The sequence below is a fragment of the Schistocerca americana genome, chromosome 1, assembly GCF_021461395.2.
Source record: "Schistocerca americana isolate TAMUIC-IGC-003095 chromosome 1, iqSchAmer2.1, whole genome shotgun sequence".
NCBI lineage: Eukaryota > Metazoa > Arthropoda > Insecta > Orthoptera > Acrididae > Schistocerca > Schistocerca americana.
In genome coordinates, this window is record NC_060119.1 from 234,723,117 (window position 1) to 234,748,742 (window position 25,626).

General features: G+C 38.8%; 1 protein-coding gene across 1 annotated transcript in view; it reads right to left on the reverse strand.

The window, feature by feature from the left end:
* LOC124620254 (exocyst complex component 5) overlaps positions 1-25,626 on the reverse strand; it is a 108,807-nt gene that overhangs the window by 36,594 nt on the left and 46,587 nt on the right. The window contains exons 8-12 of the mRNA XM_047146958.1: positions 22,997-23,073; positions 20,613-20,723; positions 7,390-7,485; positions 2,383-2,542; positions 428-660 (exon numbers count right to left, since the gene is read on the reverse strand). Coding sequence (XP_047002914.1) covers positions 428-660; positions 2,383-2,542; positions 7,390-7,485; positions 20,613-20,723; positions 22,997-23,073 — 677 coding nt within the window. The remainder of the gene's footprint in view (positions 1-427; positions 661-2,382; positions 2,543-7,389; positions 7,486-20,612; positions 20,724-22,996; positions 23,074-25,626) is intronic.

Here is a 25,626-nt window from a genome sequence, read left to right on the forward strand (position 1 = left end):
CTCAGATTTTTGTACGTAAATATATTCCTTAGAAGTTACAGACAATAGTTAAGCTGCAGAGGTTGTGTTGTAAGGCATATAAAAGACTTTTTGTTCTATATCAGAACTATAACCTACCCATAACATTTAATTTTTTGGGACTTTATCTGATTTGATACAAGCTCTGGAGTAAAATAATGAAAAATCAATGCCAATGCTTGATACTGCCACAAGAATAATTACACTATAACTTTTGGTGGATAGAAGTTTTCAGTACTGATTACATTCTGAATCAGTTATATCACTTGTTTGTTAAAAATAGAAAGTACAAACTACTGTAGTTTTTTTAGGATGACACCGACACTAATTGTTACACAACTAATACACTCAATTTTACCAAAGGATGACTTGGTCAAGTCTTTACAAAGAAGACCTTGTGATAACTTACACAACAAGCGGTACCACACTGTCAACAAACTGCTTCTCCAGTAAGTGAACGATGGCATTACACTGCCTTACCACATCAAAGAAATATATCTGTGGTTGTGTTTTTGTCTCAGCCACAGGTATTCCTTGAAGTCCAAGTTCCAGAGCATAGTCCAGGTATTCTTCCATCAGGTAATGAAGCAGAATTTCCAATACATGGACTGTGTTGCCAGGCAGATCAGACTGTCTTGAGAGCTTTAACAAGAAAACTCTGATAAGTTATTACCAATATTTATCACAAAAAACAATCAGCAAAACATCTAGCCTGGCGGTCTAGTGGTGAAGTTTGTGCCAGGAATGTGAGAGGCCATGGTACCAGTTCCTGACAAGACCACAGTAAATTTCAGTCATCTTTTAACCTAACCTTCACCTCTCAATGAAGAGAAGTTTCACCAGGAACAACACATGGTTTGGATTCCATGTTAAACTGTAGGACCCCTTTTCATGATGTGATTATCAGGGTAGTTAGTGATATGCGAGTTGCCGAAATGGCATCCAATTGAAAGACTTATACCAGGTTGTCGAGCCACTTGGAATAATAATAATAATAATAATAATAATAATAATAGTAACCATTATCAAACACAATAAAAATTATTATATTATGAATGAGTTTTATATCTTAAATGCTGGCTTAAGAATTTGATCAAAACTGGCTTTCAAGTAAATTTAAATGTTTAAAATGAAAACCACAGTACCGCACTGTGTACAACACAGGTACATAGTGCACCATAACAATTTTATCATCTTATTATTTCATTTATAAATAATAGTTCTCTTACAATATTGTTATGTTCCTTACATAAGACAGAGACTATTGGAAGTAAAATTTTACTTAATTAATTCGAACGTAGGCTCCTACAAAATAAAGCACTCTGTGATGCACTATCCTTTCCTTTAATGTCTCCAGTTAAGTTTATTGAATTTCTGTTACACTCTCACACTGACAAAAAACTTCAAGACGAATCACATGGCTCTTCTTTGTATCTTATTTCATTAATTCAACAATGTGAAGGTAACAATAATCAACAATTGGCTAAATGATTGGTTTGTAAGCATGTAAGAAGTACGAGGCCTTAGGATTAATCTGCTAAATTTCAGTCTGGTATTCGCCTTTCCCATACACAGATTTATGTGGTTGCTCCACTTTAAATCACCCTAGACTGGTATTGTTTCATATTTGACAGTTATCACTCATGTCAGGTACAGTTGTTTGGACAAATTACATCAGATTTAGTCACCAATTTATGTACATTATATTATATTTATTAAAATTCGCAGTCAACTGCCAGTATTTAAGACAAGGACATATCATGTCAAGTAAAAGCTCCAACAAAAAGTGAGTAGCTTCACTTTTTTCATAGCTTTCTTTTTACTTTTACTGGTAGTAATTATTTTGGATAACAGAAATTGTTAAACATGTCATTTATATGTTTCTTGAAGTTTTACCATGGATAGACTATTCTCATCTTTTGGGAGTGCATCTGGGGTAGACGCTGAGATACGTCAGAATGTGATTATCCACAACCAAACATTTTTGTCATTCACTTGTTCCTGATTTCTACTAATTTCTCCTCCCTCTGTTTTACTATTGTCTTACACTGTTTCCCCTCCTCTAGATTTCTTTTTACAATCTACATTCCTCTCTGCCTTTCTATTTGTATATATGAATGTGGTGTTTTTACTGACAGGAATGTGGAGCAGCTTTTTTTCCCTTTTTTTGAAGGGGTTGGGGTGGGGAGGGGGAGTAAGGAAACAAAGATAATGTTGGAGCTCTGTTATTTAATAATAACCTTAGCACTAGAAAATATTTTAATGACTATAAAGATAACATGTTTTAGTTATTGCTGAAACAAACAACTGTTGGTCTCTCTTCAAGAGAATTTCAGTTCCATAATTATTTTTTCAGAGACTTACCATTTCACAGCGCTGAAAAGCTCTTTTACTCTCTTGTAATAAAGCTATAGCAACTTCCTCAGAAAGAAATGTTTCCCCACCATAATTCTCTACTTGTGCAATATTTAAATTGGCACGGGTGCCAATAACAGCTTGCAAATCACGTCGCAGATCCTGAAAACTGAAAAAAAGCCGTAAAATTTTATTGTACTGGGAGGATTATTTGCTCGCTAGTATGCATAGATCAGTGAGTGCCTGATAATTATGATATGTGAAAAATAAAAAATGTTTGAAAGAAAGTGTCACCTTAGACTGTTGGAATTAATTATTTATAAAATCTGTTATTGCAGTTTTGGTCTTTTAAGCATTTTTAAGTGTAACATGAAAATTTTATGCTTTAGCGTATGTCAAAATGGCCAAAACTGCAATAACAAATTTTATAAATAAATAATTTACGGCACGATGAAACATAATATTGTTGTTGGTTCGACTAGTAAATGGCTAAATGGCCAAAACTGTACAAGTGGATTTTATGAATAAATAATTTCAATTGTCCAAAGTGATGATGATGTATCTCAATGAAAGTCTTATTGTTCTACAGCCTCTTCAATTGTAGCATGGATATGTGCGTGTGTGCGAGTGTATACCTGTCCTTTTTTCCCCCTAAGGTAAGTCTTTCCGCTCCCGGGATTGGAATGACTCTTTACCCTCTCCCTTAAAACCCACTTCCTTTCGTCTTCCCCTCTCCTTCCCTCTTTCCTGATGAGGCAACAGTTTGTTGCGAAAGCTTGAATTTTGTGTGTATGTTTGTGTTTGTTTGTGTGTCTATCGACCTGCCAGCGCTTTTGTTCGGTAAGTCACCTTATCTTCGTTTTTATATATAATTTTTCCCACGTGGAATGTTTCCTTCCATTATATAAATATGGTTACTGTCAGACATAAAAAGCGCAGAGCAGATTATGGCACGTTCATGAAATGAATGATTTCAAAATGCAGTGGATTCAAAGTATGCAATTTTGGAATACAAGACCTTGAAGCAGCAAAATATGAAATTTCCTGTACCCATTATTTTTTTTTTTTAGAAAAACACAAGCAAGCAAGATGAAACCATATTAACAGCAAGTTTTTGGTTACACAGAAGAACTGTGATTGGTTTGTGCAGATTCTAGTAGCAGATGTGAAATGTTTTACATGTACAACTTTAAAACATGAAACAGTTAAAATAATGTAATGATCACTGAATTGAAAAAGAAACATATGTTTAACTTAAAGGAAAGGTACTTGGGTGAACAGCTGGATCATTCCGTCAGATGAGCACAATATGTCAAAAACAGTATGAGTTGCTCAAATAAGATGCATATCTGACATGACAACCTGTTCATTTTCTTTCATAATAAACACTGGGAAAGACATGAAGACTTGTATATGCTTTACTTTATTGAACATTTACCTTTTCAATCATTTTGACAGATTTGGAGAATACGTAGTATCTGATTCTTGGAGATTATATATATAATAGAGGGAAACATTCCACGTGGGAAAAATATATCTAAAAACAAAGATGATGTGACTTACCGAACGAAAGCACTGGCAGGTCGATAGACACACAAACAAACACAAACATACACACAAAATTCTAGCTTTCGCAACAAACGGCTGCTTCGTCAGGAAAGAGGGAAGGAGAGGGAAAGACGAATGGAAGTGGGTTTTAAGGGAGAGGGTAAGGAGTCATTCCAATCCCGGGAGCGGAAAGACTTACCTTAGGGGGAAAAAAGGACGGGTATACACTCGCGCACACACACACATGTGTGTGGATGGATATGTGTGTGTGTGCGAGTGTATACCCGTCCTTTTTTCCCCCTTAGGTAAGTCTTTCCACTACCGGGATTGGAATGACTCCTTACCCTCTCCCTTAAAACCCACTTCCTTTCGTCTTTCCCTCTCCTTCCCTCTTCCCTGACGAAACAACCGTTTGTTGCGAAAGCTAGAATTTTGTGTGTATATATATATATATATATATATACAGGGAAACATTCCACGTGGGCGTGGGAAAAAATATATATAAAAACAAAGATGATGTGACTTACCGAACGAAAGCGCTGGCAGGTCGATAAAAACACAAACATACACACAAAATTCTAGCTTTCGCAACCAACGGTTGCCTCATCAGGAAAGAGGGAAGGAGAGGGAAAGACGAAATATGTGGGTTTTAAGGGAGAGGGTAAGGAGTCATTCCAATCCCGGGGGCGGAAAGACTTACCTTAGGGGGAAAAAAGGACTGGTATACACTCGCGCGCACACACACACACACGTATACACTCGCGCGCACACACACACACACATATCCACACACACACACACACACACACACACACACACACAGATATATATCTATAAAATAAAGGGAAATATATAATATAATAATATATAATAAAGGGAAATATATATAATAAAGGGAAACATTCCACGTAGGAAAAATATATCTAAAAACAAAGATGATGCGACTTACCAAATGAAAGTGCTGGGAGGTCGACAGACACACAAACAAACACAAACATACACACAAAATTCAAGCTTTCGCAACAAACTGTTGCCTCATCAGGAAAGAGGGAAGGAGAGGGAAAGACGAAAGGATGTGGGTTTTAAGGGAGAGGGTAAGCAGTCATTCCAATCCCGGGAGCGGAAAGACTTACCTTAGGGAGGAAAAAAGGAAAAAAGGACGGGTATACACTCGCACACACACACATATCCATCCACACATATACAGACACAAGCAGACGTATTTAAAGACCAGGGGGTGTTGTGAGGGTGACATGGTATTAGAAGGTGGAAAGTGTAACATGAGGTTGAAATGAAAATGAAAGATAAAAATATATGGGGAGAGATAAGGGTGAACTAGAAAGTAACTATAGATCTGGTATGAAAAAAGGCAAAAAAGTGTTGGTTAAGTTGATCCTGTGGTGAACTTGGGTTGGTAGACAGCGATGTGCATGAAGGTTAGGTGGTTGTGTTGCCGCTAAAACACGTTAAAGGACGGAGAAAATCAGGAAAATTTCGAAAAAACGTGTAAATGTATTAAAAGGAGTGGTGTTGTGGTGAAAGATTACGAAAATGGGGCTAAAAATTGTCTGACGAAGAAATAATGACATTAAAACCTGTGGGGAGCGACTAAAAATGATCAGTGATGTGCGAAAAATGGAAGTGGAAATAAAGCGAAAGTTATCAGAACTAGCCGAAATGGTTGTTTAATACGTGAAAGCAGCTGTTATTGAACTAGAAACGGTGGATTTTATAGCAGCGGTAGTGTTGAAGGCGGAAAATAAAATTTTTTTGGTTATGGTTTGGAAGTGGGTTACGTATTATTGAGTATATATAGGCGGGATAAAATTGTATTACGGTAAAAAGGGGAAGGTGAATACGAAGTAAGACTACTGGTAAAAACAGAAAGAGAAAATAAAGAGAAAATAAGACGACAGGAAAGATTTCGAAATGCAACAGCGACAATAACGAACGTAATTGTTGGGTTCAAATTAATGATATGGTTATAATAAAGGGAAACATTCCACGTAGGAAAAATATATCTAAAAACAAAGATGATGTGACTTACCAAATGAAAGTGCTGGCAGGTCGACAGACACACAAACAAACACAAACATACACACAAAATTCAAGCTTTCGCAACAAACTGTTGCCTCATCAGGAAAGAGGGAAGGAGAGGGAAAGACGAAAGGATGTGGGTTTTAAGGGAGAGGGTAAGGAATCATTCCAATCCCGGGAGCAGAAAGACTTACCTTATGGGGGAAAAAAAGGAAAAAAGGACGGGTATACACTCGCACACACACACACACATATCCATCCACACATATACAGACACAAGCAGACGTATTTAAAGACCAACCATCAATAATTAATCCATGCCTTGATGGGCTAAAGTGATGTTATAATATTTGTATCTCTGTGTGGGAATCAAGAATTGTGTGAGAATTAAATACGTCTGCTTGTGTCTGTATATGTGTGGATGGATATGTGTGTGTGTGTGCACAAGTGTATACCCGACCTTTTTTCCCCCCTAAGGTAAGTCTTTCCGCTCCCGGGATTGGAATGACTCCTTACCCTCTCCCTTAAAACCCACATCCTTTCGTCTTTCCCTCTCCTTCCCTCTTTCCTGATGAGGCAACAGTTCAACAGTTTGTTGCGAAAGCTTGAATTTTGTGTTGAGTACAGTATTCTGTGGTGTCTACATATAATGTTGAGCAATCACATATAAATAAATAAATGTTCTTAGGGAATGTTGAAAGCTTTTGTCTGTCTCACCCTCACCCTCACCCCCTCCCTACCTCCCACCCTCCAACAAATTAAACAAGGGAGTTATTGCAATTAAAAATATTGAAAAAGAAGCTAATACAAAGTGGTTTCCTGGGAAAGTTAAGAAGTGAAAGTGTGTTTTTACCAGAGAAGGTTATAAGGTATTTTATATTTGTACCAACGTAAAAGTCATTTGATAATTTGCCACTTTTTTAATTTGAGCAACTACTTTACAAGATCCTCCCCAAAATTCTGTGGAATACTTTAAAACATTTGCTGCTACATGAGATTACAGGTAAAACAGAAAATAGATGTAGATTATTTCTTTTCTCCCAGTGTTTTGGTTTTGACGGAGCACGATATATCTATCTTCCTTCACCGAGTCCTCCATGTCCTCACACTAAGGATGAAGGAATTATACCAATTAACTGCAGAGACATAATTAGTTTTTGGTTACTAAAGTGCACAAATATTTTTCAATATCCACATCATGGCACTATTATTTTACTCCTTACTTTTCTTTCCCCTGCAAGAGAAGAGAAGTACTTGCACCGGAACATATTAAATGATATTTATTTTCACCTTTCATATTTAGGTATGCTACATTATTTTCAAATCTGGCAAACATCCTCACTGGAATGAGGCTGAAATTTCTGTGTAACTTTGTAATTAGATGTGACTGCACTTTGACAACCATTGTGCTATGTTTACTGTATTACTTACCCGCCAGTCTGGATCTGCTTCTTCTGATGATTCTTGCTTTCATAATATTTTTGCAGTATCTGGGCACACTTCTCCTTCAGAAACTTTACCTCAACACTGCAGATAGATAAACACAAGTAAATCACTAAGAAGTGTTTAAAAATCACTGTTCCTTTCTTGTTACATTCTAATTAAAATATTAAAGAAAACATTTTTGAATATTTTAGTCCCTTGGTGCAAATTTTAGTCACATTCTGTATACATAATTATTCTGAAAACAACAAATACACTTTAGTCACACTGTCTCTCTATAAACCCTCCTCAGGGGACACTGTCTCAGCGTAGCACTGTCCGTGCGGGCGAGGAGGTTTCCACGCTCTGGATCCGGAGGGCTTTCCTGGTGGTAGTGTAGCTACCAGCAGGGCCACCCATGCCAGACAGGCCAATGGGGAGGAGCCAGACGAAGTGTGTCCCACAATGACCTATCTCCTGTCCCCTGTCCGATCCTATCCTAAGCCTATCCCTTTCCCTCATCATTCTTAACTTCCTACAACATAGGGCAAGGAGGGCTCTAGATTCCTGGTGAAGCCAGTCTCCCTAAGGGAGTAAACCTGATACAAATCACCTGCTGCCTTGCAGTAAGTAGAGGGATCTACAAAGGCTAAGGATGCTACCCTGAACATGGAGCCAGCTAACCTGCGAGCTGTAAGGGGCAACCCCCAAATGGTTGGGCAGAAGATTAACAATCTCCACCTGTAAAACATCAATTGTTGCGAATGCTAGCAAAGGAATAAGCCGGGCAGATATTTCCATGATGATCTCAGCAAACAAAAAAAAGGATAAGAGATATGCACATAGGAACATGGAATGTGCGAAGCCTATACCAAACTGGAGCCCTACGTCAGCTGCTAATGCAAGTACACAAGTACAGTATAAACATATTGGCTCTCCAGGAAATTAGGTGGAAGGGGAGTGACATAATGGACACAGGAAATTTCACTATCTTTTATAGTGGCAGGAAGATGAATACCTTTGGAACAGACTTTGTGGTCACTAAAGAACTGAAACATGCGGTGATGTGCTTCCAACCAATCAATGAACGGATGTCCATATTAAGATTAAGGGGAAAATTTTTCAACATTACAATAATAAATGTACCTGCACTCACAGAGGAGTCAGATGAACAACAGAGGGACGAGTTTTATAGCAAGGTAGAATAACTGTATGATCAGGCCCCCAAACATGATTTCAAGATATTAATAGGAGACCTGAATGTAAAAATAGGAAAAGAAGAGGCCTTTCAGCCAACCATAGGAACACATAGCCTCCATGAAATAGAAAACTACAATGGACTTAGGGCTGTAGATTTTGCTATAAACAAAAACATGACTATCAGCAGTACATGTTTCCCATGCAAAAAATACACAAAGAAAGGTACATTTTACCAGATGGACAAACCAGAAATCAGATAGACCATATATTGTATGATCGGAGACACGGATCGGACATAATGGATGTTAGGAGCCAACATGGAGCTGACTGCAATTCAGACCACCATCTAGTGAGAATTAAATATAGACAAAGGATCTCACTATTGAGTAAACAAAAAAGCCACAAACAAAAGAGGTTTCACATTAAGAAACTGAAGTAGAAGAAATACAGAGAGCATATCAGAAGAAAATAGAAGAGGATCAAGAATGATACTGACACATCAAATGAGCATATAGAAGTAATGTGGAAATGATGTAAGACTGCAATCTTCAAGGCAGCTGGAGAGGTTTTAGGACATGAATGGGCTCAAAGAAAGGAAGATTGGTTTGATGAAGAATGTATGAAAAGAACTGAGGAACGTAATTTAGCACGAATGAAATTATTGTAGAGAAGAACTTGAGCAAATCTGAATGAATATAATGAAAAGTGCCGTATAGCGAAGAGGGTCCGCAGACAGAAGAAAAGAGCACTAGAAAAGAAAAAACTGGAAGAAATTGAACAGCTAGGAGAAGAGAAGCATAGTCATGAAATGTACCTAAAGATTAAAGAAGGAAAGACCAGGTTCCAAGCCAGAACAAATATGTGTAGGAACAAAGAAGGGGATTTGGTAGAGGAGAGTAATAAAATACTTGACAGGTGGGCAGAATACTTCCAAGAGTTCTTCCAGACCCCCGCCCCCTGGCGTACTTCTATTCCCTTTCCATTGCCGTTCTTCACATTTAGTAATTTATCAAAGTCTCATTCCATCTTTTCCTTATCTCCTCTGGTTGCAATAATAGCTCTCTGCTTTCCCCATTTGCTAACTTTGTGTATGTTTTTTCCTTCCTCATACTCTTTGTAATTCCATATATCATCATCCTCTTGCCACTAGTAACATGTTTTTCCAACTCTCGGGTGAATTTCTCTCAAGCCTTTCCTCTTTTCTTTTGCTACCATTTTCTTACACTTATTTTTACTATCCTGGTATTTTCCTTTTACTTTCAGCTGTTTGGTCTTTGTTCCATTCATACCAGCCTTTCTTCTTTTCTTTTACTGCCTCCTTGACCCTCTCATTCCACCATGGTGACCAGGAACCCACATAAACATCACAGTGGCTCCATCAAGAGTGAGCAAGTAGAAGCTTTCATGGACCTGTTGCATTAAGGGATGGAGAGTATACAGCATATTGAGGCTCTGAGGGGCACTAAGAGAGTGGCAGCAGATGATGCAGTTGAAAAGCCTGTGTCACTGTATATACCATGTGGCCTGATATAGGGCGAAGAGCTCTGCTGTGAATACTGAGCAGTATTCTGGAAGCTGATACCAAAAAACGTCAGTGCCAATGATGATGCCACACTCAAAGGGAATAGGTGTGAGTGGAGTCCGAAAGGAATGAGGGTGCTCCCATGTTAAGGCAGATGAGGTAATGTGACTGAGAAGGTCAGCCAAGAGGGCACCTCTCTGACAGGTTCTGGGAGAACTCCAAAGGGGATGGTGCAAAATTAAAGTCACTGAGCACCAGAAAGGGGTGAGGGAGTCGGCCAGTAAGCTGGAGGAAGTCAACCCTGGTGAGAGCAAATGATGGAGGAATATAAATGGTACAAAGGGAAAAGGTCAAGTGAGAAAGAAAATGCAGACTGCAACAACTTGAAGCCAGGGAGATCGGTCAACTATGGACATTATCCCGAATGAGCAGCCTAACACCCCTATGAGATAGAATGCTGTATTCGGGGGGAAGGGGGGTCAAAGCACACCGACAAGAAATGTGAGAGCTCAAAGCAGTCATCTACAGAGGTGGAGATACACATTTGGCCGAGTGTTGACAGGACATTTGAGTATGGTTGTAACGATGACATCAGTTCGGAATGTACAGTCAGACTGTGACAATTTTATAACCTGCTTCAATCTCTGATGGAAGCACCACTCTACGAAAGCAGAAGAGAGTCTGTGTGGACACTAAGGATGTATCTACCTTTTTCATGTGGACAATGTGGTTATCTTTCACAACAATGCGAGGTCACATGTGACAAACTGTCAACAAGCTCCAGTCATTTCACTAGGAGAGCCTGGACCACCCACTTTCCAGTCCATTCGCACTGTGCAACTGAAATTTAGGGTGGTGCACTTGCAGTCCATATGGATATGATATTCAGGCTTTAGAGGAGACCATTTAGAGTCATTGGTAATACAAGGAACTTCCAGTCTTCTAGGGATTACTTCATCAAGTATAATTTACTGAGTGTGTACTCTTTGAATGTCCTTAAGACAATTAGTTCTGTAAATGCGAATGACGACATCGGCAAAACGGATGAAGACATTCATAATTGTAAAACATGAACCTGGTGTGATTATAGCAGGATACCCAGTAATAAAAGTGTTGCAGACCACAGCCCACTTATTCCTGAAAGAAAATTCTATAACAGGTTGCTAAATAATATAAAAAGAACTCTGCTGAGAACTTTTTAAGGACAAGTCAAAACAGTTGTTAGTTAAAAAATGTTTATAAAGCTCAAAAAGTTCTGGTCTCCATTACCCTTGGTACTGTTTTTGTATATTGCAGTTTATTAGTGGTGATTAATATTTATACAATAGTATATTGTCCTATTTTTGTATATAATAACAAAGAGATAGAGGGGCTGGCCAGTACTTACCTCAGCTCAGTACAGCTGATAGATACACAAAAAACAGAACCGAAAATTTACGTTCCTACCTTTTGGAACAAATGTTCCTTCATCAGGGAGGAGAGAGGGGAAAGAAAGGGAAGAAGGGAAAGTGGATTCAGTTACTCACAACCCAGGTTATGAAGCAACAGGGAAAGGAAAACAGGTAGGGTAGCAAGGATGGAGGCATGGTTATCAGAGGGAAAGTAAATTTTCGGTTCTGTTTTTTGTGTATCTATCGGCTGTACTGAGCTGAGGTAAGTACTGGCCAGCCCCTCTCTCTCTTTGTTAGTATTTGTTTCACATCTTTATATGAGATTTTCCATTAATTATTTTTGTATATGTTCATTATATTTATGGTATGATATTATTGATGCGAATGTTCAAAAAACAAGGATGTCCAAGACTGTAAAGTTATTATGGAGAAATAAAGATTACTATTATTAGGTTCTGATCCATTTTATTCCAAACTGATCTCTAACATCAGTTTTAGAGTAGAAAACAGTTTAGTTTCCCATTCTAGTATTAATATCAGCTTTGATGTATTATGTATATGAGGACAGATCACTATTCACCAAATAAAAAGAGCATTGCTTAGAAAGGAGACATGCAGAAAGAATAATTAATTACCTACATCTCCCTCATACTGTTTAACTTTTACATCAATCAGTTATGCATTAAAGTCACTATTGCTCATAACAGAAGGTGGCATTTGAAATACCAGCACCACTGTCATATCAATATACCCATTTCTTATGTAGTGAGGCAACTTCACTATGCTGAAGACGGATATTGTAACATCAGTCTTATGTGCTCACTACTTAGTCCCTCCACACTGTTTCTTTATTCACTCTAATGCTAATAACATGATCCCTTTTACAATCCTTGTGCTCAAGACCCACCTCATGCAATGATGATGATGATGATGTGTGGTAGTGTTAATGGATGAACAGGTCTGTCACCTACCGAGAATAATTTGAGATAAGAAAGGATATCATCATCAGAAGAAACAAGGCTGGAATTCTATGGATCGCAGTGCAGAATGTTAGTTCCATTAATTGGGCATGTGGGTTAGAAAATTTCAAAAAGAAATGGTTTGGTTGAAGTTACATACAGACGGAATTAGTGAGGTTAGTTGGCAGGAGTAACAGGACGTCTCGTCAGGTAAATAAACAGTTATAAATACAAAATCAAATAGGTGTAATGCAGGAGTAGGTTTAATAATGAATAAGAAAATAGGAATGCGAGTAAGCTACTATGAACAGGATACCAAACACATTATCATAGCCAAGATAGGCATGAAGCCCACATCCATCACACCAGCTACCTCTGCAGATGATGAAGACATTGAAGAAATGCACAGTAAGATAAAAGAAATTATTTAGATATTTAAGAGAAATGAAAAGTTTATTGTGATGGGGATGAATTGGTAGCAGGAAAAGGAAGAGAAGGAAAAATAGTAGGTGAATGTGGAATGAGGGAAAGGAATGAATGAGGAAGCCACCTGGTAGAATTTTGCACAGAGCATAATTTAATCATTGCTAACACTTGGTTTAAGTATCATGAATATGTATATTGTACATGTGTAAGAGACATGGAGACACGGGAAGGTTTCAAACTGATTATATAATAGTAAGACAGAGATTTCAGAACCAGATTTTAAATTTTAAGACATTTCCAGGAGCAGTTGTGGGCTCTGACCACAATTTACTGGATATGAACTGTAGATTAAAACTGAAGAAATTTCAAAAAGGTGGGCAATTAAGGAGATGGAGCCTGGATAAGTTGAAAGAACAAGAGGTTGTTAAGAGTTTCAGATAGAGGATTAGAAAACTATTGACTACAACAGGTGAATGGAGAAAACGGATGGTTAGCTTTGAGAAATGAAACAGTGAGGGTAGTAGAGGATCAAATAGGTAAAAAGAAAAGACCTAGCAGAAATCCTTGGATATCACAAGATGTGATTGAGGAAAGGAGAAAACATAAAAATTCAACAAATGAAGCAAGTGAAAGGGAGTATAAAACACTCAGAAAAAATGAGACAGAGAGGAAGTGCAAAATGGCTAAGCAGGAATGGTTAGAGGACAAATGTAAGGATTTTGAAGCACGCATAACTAGGGGAAAGATAGACACCACCTACAGGAACCTTAAAGAGGTCTTTGGAGAAAGAGAAGCATCTGCATGAATATCAAGAGCTCAGCTGGAAAACTACTCCTAAGCAAAGAAGGAAAGCTGAAAGGTGAAAAGAGTATACAGTGGGTCTATACAAGGGAGATGAACTTGATGACATTATAGAACTAGAGGAGGACAATGACGACGACGAGATAGGAGATACTATACTGCAAAAAGAATTTGACAGAACACTGAAAAGCCTAAGTTGAAACAAGGCCCTGGGAGTAGATACCATTCTGTCAGAACTACTGATAACACTAGGAGAGTCAGTCATGACAAAAACTCTTCCATCTGGTGTGCAAGATGTATGAGACAGGCAAAGTACCCTCAGACTTCAAAAAGAACATAGTAATTCCAATTCCAACAGAGGTGCTGACAGGAGTGAATACTACTTAATTATAAGTTTAATAAGTCATGGTCACAAAATAATAACCACAAACTCTTTACAAGAGAATAGAAAAACTGGTAGAAGCCAACCACAGGGAAGATCAGTCTGGATTCAGGAGAAATATAAGAACGCGAGAGGCAACACTGATGCTACGACTTGTGTTAGAAGAGAAATAGGCAAGGGCAAACCTACATTTACAGCACTTGTAGACTTGGAGAAACTTTCTGACATTGTTGACTGGAGTACTCTCTTTGAAATTCTGGAGATAGCAGGGGTAAACTACAGGGTGCAAAATGCTAATTACAACTTGTACTACAACTACACGGCAGCTATTACAGCCAAGTGGCATGAAGGAGAAGCAGTGGCTGAGAAGGGGAGACAGGGTTGTAGACTATCCCCAACGTTATTCAATCTGTACACTGAGCATGCACTTTAAGGTTTGCCGATGACATTGTAATTCAGTCAAAGACAGCAAAGGACTTGGAAGAGCAGTTGAACAGAATTGACAGCATCTTGAAAGGAGGATATACGATGAACATCAACAGAAGTAAAACAAGGATAAGGGAACTTATCCACACTAAATCAGGTGATGCTGAGTGAATTAGTTTAGGAAACGAGACACTAAAAATAGCAGATAAATTCCAGGAAAATAACTGACGATAGCCAAAGTAGAGAGGACAGAAAATGTAGACCACCAATAGCAAGAAAAAGTGTTTCTGAAGAAAAGAAATATGTTAACATCAAATACAGATTTAAGTTTTAGGAAGTCTTTTCAGAAAGTATTTGTATGGATTGTAGCTATGTACGGAACTGAAATATGGATTATAAGCAGTTTAGATGAGAAGAGAACTGAAGCTTCTGAAACTGAAATTTTGATACTGAAATATGTTTATGAAGTTAAATGGGCAGAATGTTACATATTTACAGCCAATATCAATGACAAAACTATGTACATCTGATAACTGTTACCCGAGTTATACAAATGCATGGCTGAGATGGTTTTCGGACACAATGATGGTCTAATCCTAGACCAAAATTGATCATCTCTAATAAGATATACCATTACAGCTGTGTATTGCATAATGCACTTCTTAATATTCATTAAAGTTGTAATACACCATCGCCATAAAATATCACCAATTTAGTATTCGAGGAAAGTGTAGGGGGTAAAAATCGCAGACAGAGACCAAGAGATGAATGCAGTAAGCAGATTCAGAAGGATGTAGATTACAGTAGTTATTCGGAGGTGAACAGATTTGCGCAGGGTAGAGTAGCACGGAGAGCTACATCAAACCAGTCTTTGGACTGAAGACCATGATGACGATGAGGAATGTAAGATTGGTTGGTTGTTTTGGGGAAGGAGACCAGACAGCGTGGTCATCGGTCTCATCGGATTAGGGAAGGATGGGGAAGGAAGTCGGCCGTGCCCTTTCAGAGGAACCATCCCGGCACTTGCCTGGAGTGATTTACGGAAATCACGGAAAACCTAAATCAGGATGGCCGGACGCGGGATTGAACCGTAGTCCTCCCGAATGCGAGTCCAGTGCCTAACCACTGCGCCACCTCGCTCGGTGAGGAATGTAAGACAAAGGTGATTTACAGTGAACACCTCGGTGATAGGATTATTCTCATCTGAGTCAAAAGCACATAAACACCAGCCATAGTAGTTCAGGTATAATTCCAAAATCACAAGCAGAAGAGGTAGTGTACATAAGGGCACTGAAGTGGTAGCTCAGTATGTAAAGTGAGATGACTATCATGTAACATGGGGCATTGAAATGCAAAGAAGGAGAAGGAATAGAAGACAGAATTACAGACAGAATTAGAGGAGAATAGGGGCTCAGAACTAAGAATAAGAGGAAGATTTCTTGAGTTAAACATAAATTTCATCTAATAGTACTCAATACACTGCTCACGGCCCACAAGAGAGGGAGGTATACTTGGAAAATGTCTGGATACATGGGAAAATACCAGAAGGATTGCATCACATTGAGACAGAGATTCCAAAATAAATCAGATTTGAATTGTAAGGCATACCCCAGAGCAGATACAGACTCAGGTTTCAGTATAGTAATGAAAAAGAATAGGCTGAAGTTAAAGAGAAGCAATGTGTAAAGAAATGTGATGTTGGTAGAAATAATGTACTGAGGAATGATTACTTGTGTTGCGTTTGAAATTATCTGGCACTGTAGATACTGTTATGCTGGACAACACAACAGCTATTTCAGTAGAAGAGAAATGGACATACCTAAAAATGGGCAATCACAGAAATTGGGCTGATAAATACAGGGTGTTTGAAAAAGAACTCCCTAGTTTTAGTATAAATTTAATGGGGAAATAAATGAAAAATTACATCAATGAGTACGTATCAAGAAAGAGAATTCCTTCAAGTTTTGTTTAAAGTTAGTAGACATCAATGTGGGATCCATTTGTTGCCCTGCACACGTCGAGAGAATATTCCACTTCTCACCACGTATTCACTGACATTTCAGGTGAAACTGTCCTATTCGCTGCGGCGATTCTTTTCTGTAAATGATTGATGTGTGTGATCTTTTCACTGTACACAACATTTTTTATGTGGTTTCAAAGGAATAAGTCCAGTGGGGTTAAACTGGGCTTCGTAGTGGGCAAGGTATGGGGCCAGCCCTCATGTAACAGTTGCAATTTATAGGTATGCAACTTATGTCTTAAGCACATCGTCACACACAGTACCTTTAGGCACTTCTAATTGTAGACTACGTCTGGCCAATGACTTCTTTGGGCTCCAAACACATGAAACACGCATCTGTTCAATATCATCTTCAGAAGTTTTCAGTCTACCTGGTGATTTTGCCTTTGAAACACTACTAGTTTCCTTGAAAGACTTTAGTCAATGAGGGATACTTTTTGCTGTAGGTGGTTCACCACCATACTGACATCTAAAATTATGTTGCACTGTTATAACTGACTTATTTTTCACAAGTCAAATGACACACTGCACTTTCTGTAGCGAAGTACATATTGTTGCTGAATTGCTCTGCTCTGCACTGCACTGCACGCATGCCTGGAGTGAACTGAGGGAACAGAGGAAACAAACAGCACTTGTGCCGTCTCAAGGTCAAGCAGACCTACCAACTGCAGGCGAGCCTAGCTTGAAGAGTTGATGTATCAAACACCACAAACTAGAATAGAGTATGTCACTTTGTACAGATTCCAGGACACATTTAAACTAGGGAGTTTTTTTCTTTTTCTTTTTTCAAACACACTGTATAGGTACAAGGAAGGTAACTATGAAGAAACCATGCATAACAGAAGAAATAACTGACTTGATTGATGAAAGGATACACGAGAATATTCAAGAAATAAAGGTATACGACTATTTAGTCACTAATGACTTAATTCAATATGAAGAACAGGGAATAAATCAAAATGGCTGCAGAAAGAATGTGAAGAAATCAAAAATGAAATGTTCATCAGAAGGATGGATTCAGTATATAGGAAGGTCACTGTATCTTTTGCTGAAATTAAAAACAATCCATCAAAATTAAGAGTATGAAAGGAATTCCACAGTTCCATGCAGAAGATAGAGGGCCTCTACAAGGAAAAGAACCTGCCTACTGATGCAATAGAAGAAGGAATGAATGTATATTTGGAAGACACCAGGGATCTAGCATTAGAATCAGAGTTTGACAGCACTTTTGAAGCTTTGCAACCTAATAAGGCCAGAGGGATCGAAGACATGCCTTCAGACTCTCTTACAGCATTGGAGGAGTGGTGATGAAATGATTACTCATGTTAGTTGTGTAGAATATGAGAGACTGGAGACAGACAGTGACTGTCAGACATTTGGTAGGAAAACATCCATACAATGCCAAAGATTACAAAGGCGGATAAAAATGAGAAGTAACAAATTATCAGCTTAACAGCACATACTCCCAGTTGGTGACAAGGATAATACACAGAAGATTGGAAAAGAGAATCAAGAGGCTATTAAGTGACGATCAGTCTGGCTTTAGGACTAGTAAATGTAACCAGAGAGGCTGTTCTGAGGGTGCACTTGTTAATGGAGGTGAAACAAAGACAAATCAATTTCTCTTCATATAATTTGTCAACTTAGAAAAAGCATTCAACTACATAAAATGGTCACCAAAAATAGGTAGAATTGAGTAAAACAGAAGTGATTTCTGGCATTTCCCAATGTAGTGTTATAGACCCTCTGTTGTTACTTATGTATACAAACATTTTAGGAGATAATCTGAGCAGCTGTCTTAGGTTGTTTGCAAATGATGCTGTCGTTTATTGTCTAGTACAGTCATCAGATTATCAAAAGCGATTGCAAAATGATTTAGATACAATATCTGTATGGTGCACAAAGTGGCAATTGACCTTAAAAAATGAAGAGCATGAGGTCATTTATCTGAGTGCTGAAAGGAATCCATTAAAAATTCGGTTATATGATAACTTAATCAAATCTAAAGGCCATAAATTCAACTAAATACCTAGGAATTACAATTACAAACAATTTAAATTGGAAATAACACACAGAAAATGTTGTGGGGAAGGCAAATGAACCGAAGACTGCATTTTACTGTCAGAACACTAAAGACACTGCCTGTATTATGCTTGTCCATCCTCTTTTGGCCTACTGCTGCTTGGTGTGGGATCTTTACCAGACAGGATTAATGGAGTACATAGTGAAAGTTCAAAGAAGAGCAGCATATTTTGTATTATCATGAAATAGGGGGGAGAGTGTCACAAATATGATGTACGATTTGGGATGGACATCATTAAAACAAAAGTGTTTCTCATTCTGGTGGGATCTCCTCAAAAAATTTCAATCTTCAACTTTCTTCTTGGATTGCAAAAATCTTTTGCTGATGCCAACCTACATAAGGAGAAACGATCATCATAGTAAAATAAGTGAAATCAGAGATCACACAGAAAGATATGTGTTCATTTTCTCTGCACACTGTTCAAGAATAGGATAACAGAGGATTACTGTGAAAGGGGTTCCATGAACTGTCTGCCAGGCACCTAAGTTTGATTTGCAGAGTAGCCATGTAGATGTAGATGTGAAAGTTATAGGGAGAGATATGTGATATACAATATGTACAAGAACCAAGAGAGAACAATAAGAATGATATACCAAGAGAAAAGTGCTGGTTAAAAGGAGTGCAAGACAGGGATACAGTCATTTTCTTCCTACTAATGATCACAATCTAGTTATGACTAAGTCTAGAACCATATTCACGAAAATGAGGGAAAAAAAGAAAAACATTGAGAATGGAGAAATCAAGCAAAACTGCAACTATTTGAAAAATTCATAATTATAAAAGCATAGGGAGATAACAGAAACAAAAAACTGTCAAAGGGTATCTCTACTTCATGCAGTTCATCTAGTGATATCAAATACTCGTATTTGTTCATCAACCCATCAATGTGTTCATCTATCCATATTCCTTCATCTGTACATCATATTTTGTAAGTCTCTAAGAATCAAGGAATAAGTCAAGGTATACATCAATAAAGACAAGCAACTGTGAAAGTAGTTACATATGCTATATTATGAGGAACTTTTTACCACAGTCTATTAAACAGTGAAGATTATTGACAGATGAAGTGGTCTCTGCACGGCTACTTTGTATGCTTGTCATCAGCAATCATATAATGATAATTTGGCAATGTTTCCATGGAAACTCCTCAGTTTCATTGCAGTTCTATGTGCCCAAATATGTTAGTCACAACTTCCGGCAGCCTTTTGCACTTTGCTACTGTAAGGTGTCAACTACACCACCAGCTGTCACAAATTCCTCTAGAATATAGTATAAATATCTTTCATGGAGTAAGGGCTTGTGACACTATGTCGAGTCACTTAGAAAGGTTTGCATTACACTGTGACCTACACAAGTGAATTAAAATACATTTACACTGGTTAAAGTCAACAAAATAAAAATTAGAGGAAAGCTTCTACTTTGGGAAGCAACAATATTGAAGAGGGTGTTTAAAATTAGAAAAGTAAGGTATGACACTGCATTCTCAAAAACACTGTTTAAAAAAAAATGTTCAGCACTAGTGTGTAAGAACAAAATCCTGGATACAATGGACATTACTACTCAAGCTATTAACAGGTCTTACAAATCTTTTTGATATTTGAATGTAGATAATCGTATATTCCTGACAGACATCCACAATTCCATCCAGTGATAGTCATGCTGTGAGTGCACTGACTAACTCAGATTCAGAATGTCAGTTCACAAAATACAGATTTAGCTCACAGAACTATGTATCACCAACCACCAAACAGAAGGCATGTGTAACTTCAAAATCATAGAGATAGGAGTATTATTTTCAATTAATGGATTTCTGTAATATTAAAACAATATCCAAATAAGGGACGCAAAATGAGTATGAATAAAATACGTACTTACTGCAACAGTGTAGGTACATAAAAAACCTTACAATGAATTATCATACAACTTTATAGTAGAATGTTACAGGTCTGGTGGCACACTAAAGATGAGGATTAGGACTCTACCTAATCTGATTTAAAGATTAAATAAAATATTTGTTATTACCTGATATATGATTCCAAATATTCTTGAAATATATTCCGAGTTAATTTACTCAGGTAAGTACTGTCACTGCCCATGTCAAAACGAGACAAGCTGTTTGAAAGCTTCACAGTCCTATTTAAAAATAGAAGTGAAAATTAGTAGAGTGGCATAAACCTGAATACCATTATAATTCTACCTGCTTCAAGAATGAGCAGTGCCAATTAAACTTATGTCTGTAGGCACAGGAACTTGAATAATGCATAACTGAGAAACAATACTCCACCAGAATCTTACTATGACAATGAAGTAACTGGACAGAGGCCAGCGTGGGAGAAATTGGGGCATCACTGGAGACACAGAAGAGCTGTGTGGTGGGTGGGAGGGGGCAGAGGAGGGCCAGTGGGAGCAGGCAGTGGGGGTAGGTGGGTGAGGGTTCTGAGGTGGCAGGAGGGAGGGGGCCATTGGTGGATGAAGGTTGGGGAGGGGGGGAGGAGGGTGAGAGGACACACTGGTGGCATGAGGGTGTGGAGGGGACATTGATGGCAGGAGGGTGAGGAGCAGCAGGAGAGCAGGGGCAGCAAACTAAGTCAAATATAACAGAAAATATTTAGACATGCAACTAAATGTAGAAATCATTACAGAACAGAACCCAGCACTCTAAAAAGGACGAAAGGTTATGATGTAACAATGTAAGAACCATCCTGGTAGTTGTCTAACTCACACCACTGCACCAAAAGATCTATAAGGCATGTCTGAATCATTCAAATGAATATCACTCACTTTTAATGCATTAGTCCTTTATCTGTACGGAACAACCACAGTGGCCTAAGGTGGTTGACTGAGATCTCAGATTGGAACTTAATTAATTTTCTTGGCCTTCATTTTATTTACAGTTGTTTCCATAATTACAAAACAAGTCATAGTCCAAATAATAATTAATATAGAGATATTGAAGCAACTATTACTGAAATTGGGTGTACTGCTATCTCTTCATGGATGAGTTAGTTGCTGCAAAGTGACAGCAGATTATGAGTTTGCAGATCAACAGAGATGGCACCTTTTTGTTTAAGTATGATTTTATGCTAGCGGTGCAAATAATTATTCCATCCTCGAACATAACAACCCTCAATCATGTAAAGATGCACCAAGCTGATAATATGTCTGGCATGCCTTCTCTCAGCTTCACCTTCGATGCTGCCAACCCACAACACATTTATACTTAGTGGGTTATCATCAGTTCAACCCCCGGATCCAAGCTGATTTCTGCACTATCCAGCTCAGTCCTCAGAGGGCCTTCCAGTAGCCAACCAGAGGGCACAGAAGATAGCAACAGGCATCACTCTAGACATGCACCTCTTGCTGCATCCATTGCGAATCCAACAGCCAATAGGAAAACTGTAACTCTCCGTCACAGGAGTACTTCTGCCCACACCAGTTCTGTCTTTGACAGTCACAGACTGATGTAGGATCACTGTTTGTACACCGTCTCATATTGTATGTTGCCTTTGCCGCCTAGAAGCCTGTGCTTCCGCAACCTGTGCTGTGGGCCTTGGTGTCCTGTGCCATGGACAAGTTGTGCCACTCATGAGATGGAACTCTGAATACATCCTTTGTTTTGAAGATAGACTTTTCATTGGTGAAGAGAATGTAATCTATGCTCTCAATACTCTATTTTCATTTCATTGAAGAAGAATTGTTTGTGATGAACTTTTCCTTCACATTAATGCAGTTAATTTCTCAAGAATGTTTATTTTCCTTTGTTGCACTGCATCTGAAACAGCAAACTGTTTTGTGTTTGAAGTTTAGTTGTTCAAATAAACAAAGTTTAATTATATCTACTTGTGATCTTGTGTGATGTGTGTGTGAGGAATACTTCATTGTCCTCTGTTACTACTGGCACACTTTTGCTAGATCCTCATAAGAAGCCTTTCCTGAACACTGGCTAAGAACTCTGTGAAATACGGTTGTTTCCGTACAATGCCATACTATTCACAATGTGATAATTTCCCCTCCATGAACTGCATTGCGTTCAAGGTACTTCTGTTCAATAGACATCTTCATACTACAAACAGGTCGTGTCAACTCAATTTTCTAACTTGTATTACTAACCAGTCTCCACTCTTTTGTTAACTGCATGTAATATAGGGTTCAATTACCATTCTATTAACTATATTCTTATTGAAAGGAAACAAAACTTTGTGACTATGAGTACTAAATGTAGAAAGCTATCCAACAGAATGAGGTCATGAACATTTTCTCCTTAAGGGAATGCCTCTATGACATTCATATCTTTTGATTACTGTTTTTATTAAAGACATCCACACAAAAACTCAAGACTATCCTCTGGAAATAAAAATATTGGGGAAAAAATTCTATTTTGCTTATGAAAATATTTAACCACTTGCCTTGCATACAGATCATATAAATTTCTGAGGTACTTTTCTGGATCACTCCTGTCTGACAAGCTGGTCTCTATGTAGTCCTGTAACAAAAACACATGGTGAAATCAAGAGGCACATGTAGCTATTTAGAATCACATATTCAGGCAGAATAAAATTTTAACAACACTAGTTGACAGATTCCACACTTTATATTTAGGAGACATTGCACATCTGATGTTTGTTCGTTTGTTCATTCATTCATTAACACATGTTCCATAAATCCCATCATGAAGCCACCTGGTAGAATTTTACACAGAGCATAATTGAATCATAATTAACACTTGTTTTCAGAACCACGACAGAAAGTTGTATACATGGAAGAGACCTGGAGATACTGGAAGGTTTCAGATTGACTATATAGTGGTAGGACAGAGATCTCAGAACCCGATTTTAAACTGTTAGACATTCCCAAGGGCAGATGTGGACTTTGAATTTAATTTACCCATTATTAACTGTAGATTAAAACTGAAGAATTTGCAAAAAAGGTGGGAAATTACAGACATGGGACCAATATAAGTTGATAGAACAAAGGTTGTTGAGAATTTCAGAGGGATCATTAGGTAAAAATTGACTAGAACAGGGAAAAGGCTTTCAGAGGTGAAATAGTGAAGACAGCAGAGGATCAAATAGGTAGAGAGACAAGACTAGTAGAAATCTTTGGATATCACAGGAGATACTGAATTTAACTGATGAAAGGAGAAAAAATACAAACATCTAAAAAATGAGATTGGTAGGAACTGTGAGATGTCTAAGCAGGAATGGCTACAGGACAAATGTCAGGATATACAAGGGTATTTCGCAAGGGGAAAGATAGATATCATTAGCATAGAAATTAAAGGGGTCTTTGGAGAAAAGAGAAGCAATTCTATGAATATCAAGATTCAAACATAATAGAGGGAAACATTCCACGTGGGAAAAATATATCTAAAAACAAAGATGATGTGACTTACAAAAGAAAGTGCTGCCAGGTCGATAGACACACAAACAAACACAAACATACACATAAAATTCAAATTTCGCAACCAACGGTTGCTTCGTCAGGAAAGAGGGAAGGAGAGGGAAAGACGAAAGGATGTGGGTTTCAAGGGAGAGGGTAAGGAGTCATTCCAATCCCTGGAGGGGAAAGACTCACCTTAGGGGGACAAAAGGACGGGTATACACTCGCACACACACACATATCCATCCACACATATACAGACACAAGCAGACATATTAAAAGGCAAAGAGTTTGGGCAGAGATGTCAGTCGAGGTGGAAGTGCAGAGGCAAAGATGTTGTTGAATCACAGGTGAGGTATGAGTGGTGGCAACTTGAAATTAGCGGAGATTGAGGCCTGGTGGATAACAGGAAGAGAGGATATATTGAAGGGCAAGTTCCCATCTCCGGAGTTCGGATAGGTTGGTGTTAGTGGGAAGTATCCAGATAACCCGGATGGTGTAACACTGTGCCAAGATGTGCTGGCCGTGCACCAAGGCATGTTTAGCCACAGGGTGATCCTCATTACCAACAAACACTGTCTGCCTGTGTCCATTCATGTGAATGGACAGTTTGTTGCTGGTCATTCCCACATAGAATGCGTCACAGTGTAGGCAGGTCAGTTGGTAAATCACGTGGGTGCTTTCACACGTGGCTCTGCCTTTGATCATGTACACCTTCCGGGTTACAGGACTGGAGTAGGTGGTGGTGGGAGGGTGCATGGGACAGGTTTTATACCGGGGGCGGTTACAAGGGTAGGAGCCAGAGGGTAGGGAAGGTGGTTTGGGGATTTCATAGGGATGAACTAAGAGGTTACGAAGGTTAGGTGGACGGCGGAAAGACACTCTTGGTGGAGTGGGGAGGATTTCGTGAAGGATGTATCTCATTTCACGGCAGGATTTGAGGAAGTCGTATCCCTGCTGGAGAGCCACATTCAGAGTCTGATCCAGTCCCGGAAAGTATCCTGTCACAAGTGGAGCACTTTTGTGGTTCTTCTGAGGCAGGTTCTGGGTTTGAGGGGATGAGGAAGGGGCTCTGGTTATTTGCTTCTGTACCAGGTCGGGAGGGTAGTTGCGGGATGCGAAAGCTGTTATCAGGTTGTTGGTGTAATGGTTCAGGGATTCCAGACTGGAGCAGATTCGTTTGCCACGAAGACCTAGGCTGTAGGGAAGGGATCATTTGATGTAGAATGGGTGGCAGCTGTCATGGTTCAAATGGCTCTGAGCACTATGGGACTCGACTGCTGAGGTCATTAGTCCCCTAGAACTTAGAACTAGTTAAACCTAACTAACCTAAGGACATCACAAACATCCATGCCCGAGGCAGGATTCGAACCTGCGACCGTAGCGGTCTTGCGGTTCCAGACTGCAGCGCCTTTAACCACACGGCCACTTCGGCCGGCGGCAGCTGTCATAATGGAGTTACTGTTGCTTGTTGGTGGGTTTGATGTGGACGGACGTGTGAAGCTGGCCATTGGACAGATGGAGGTCAACGTCAAGGAAAGTGGCATGGGATTTGGAGTAGGACCAGGCGAATCTGATGGAACCAAAGGAGTTGAGGTTGGAGAGGAAATTCTGGAGTTCTTCTTCACTGTGAGTCCAGATCACGAAGATGTCATCA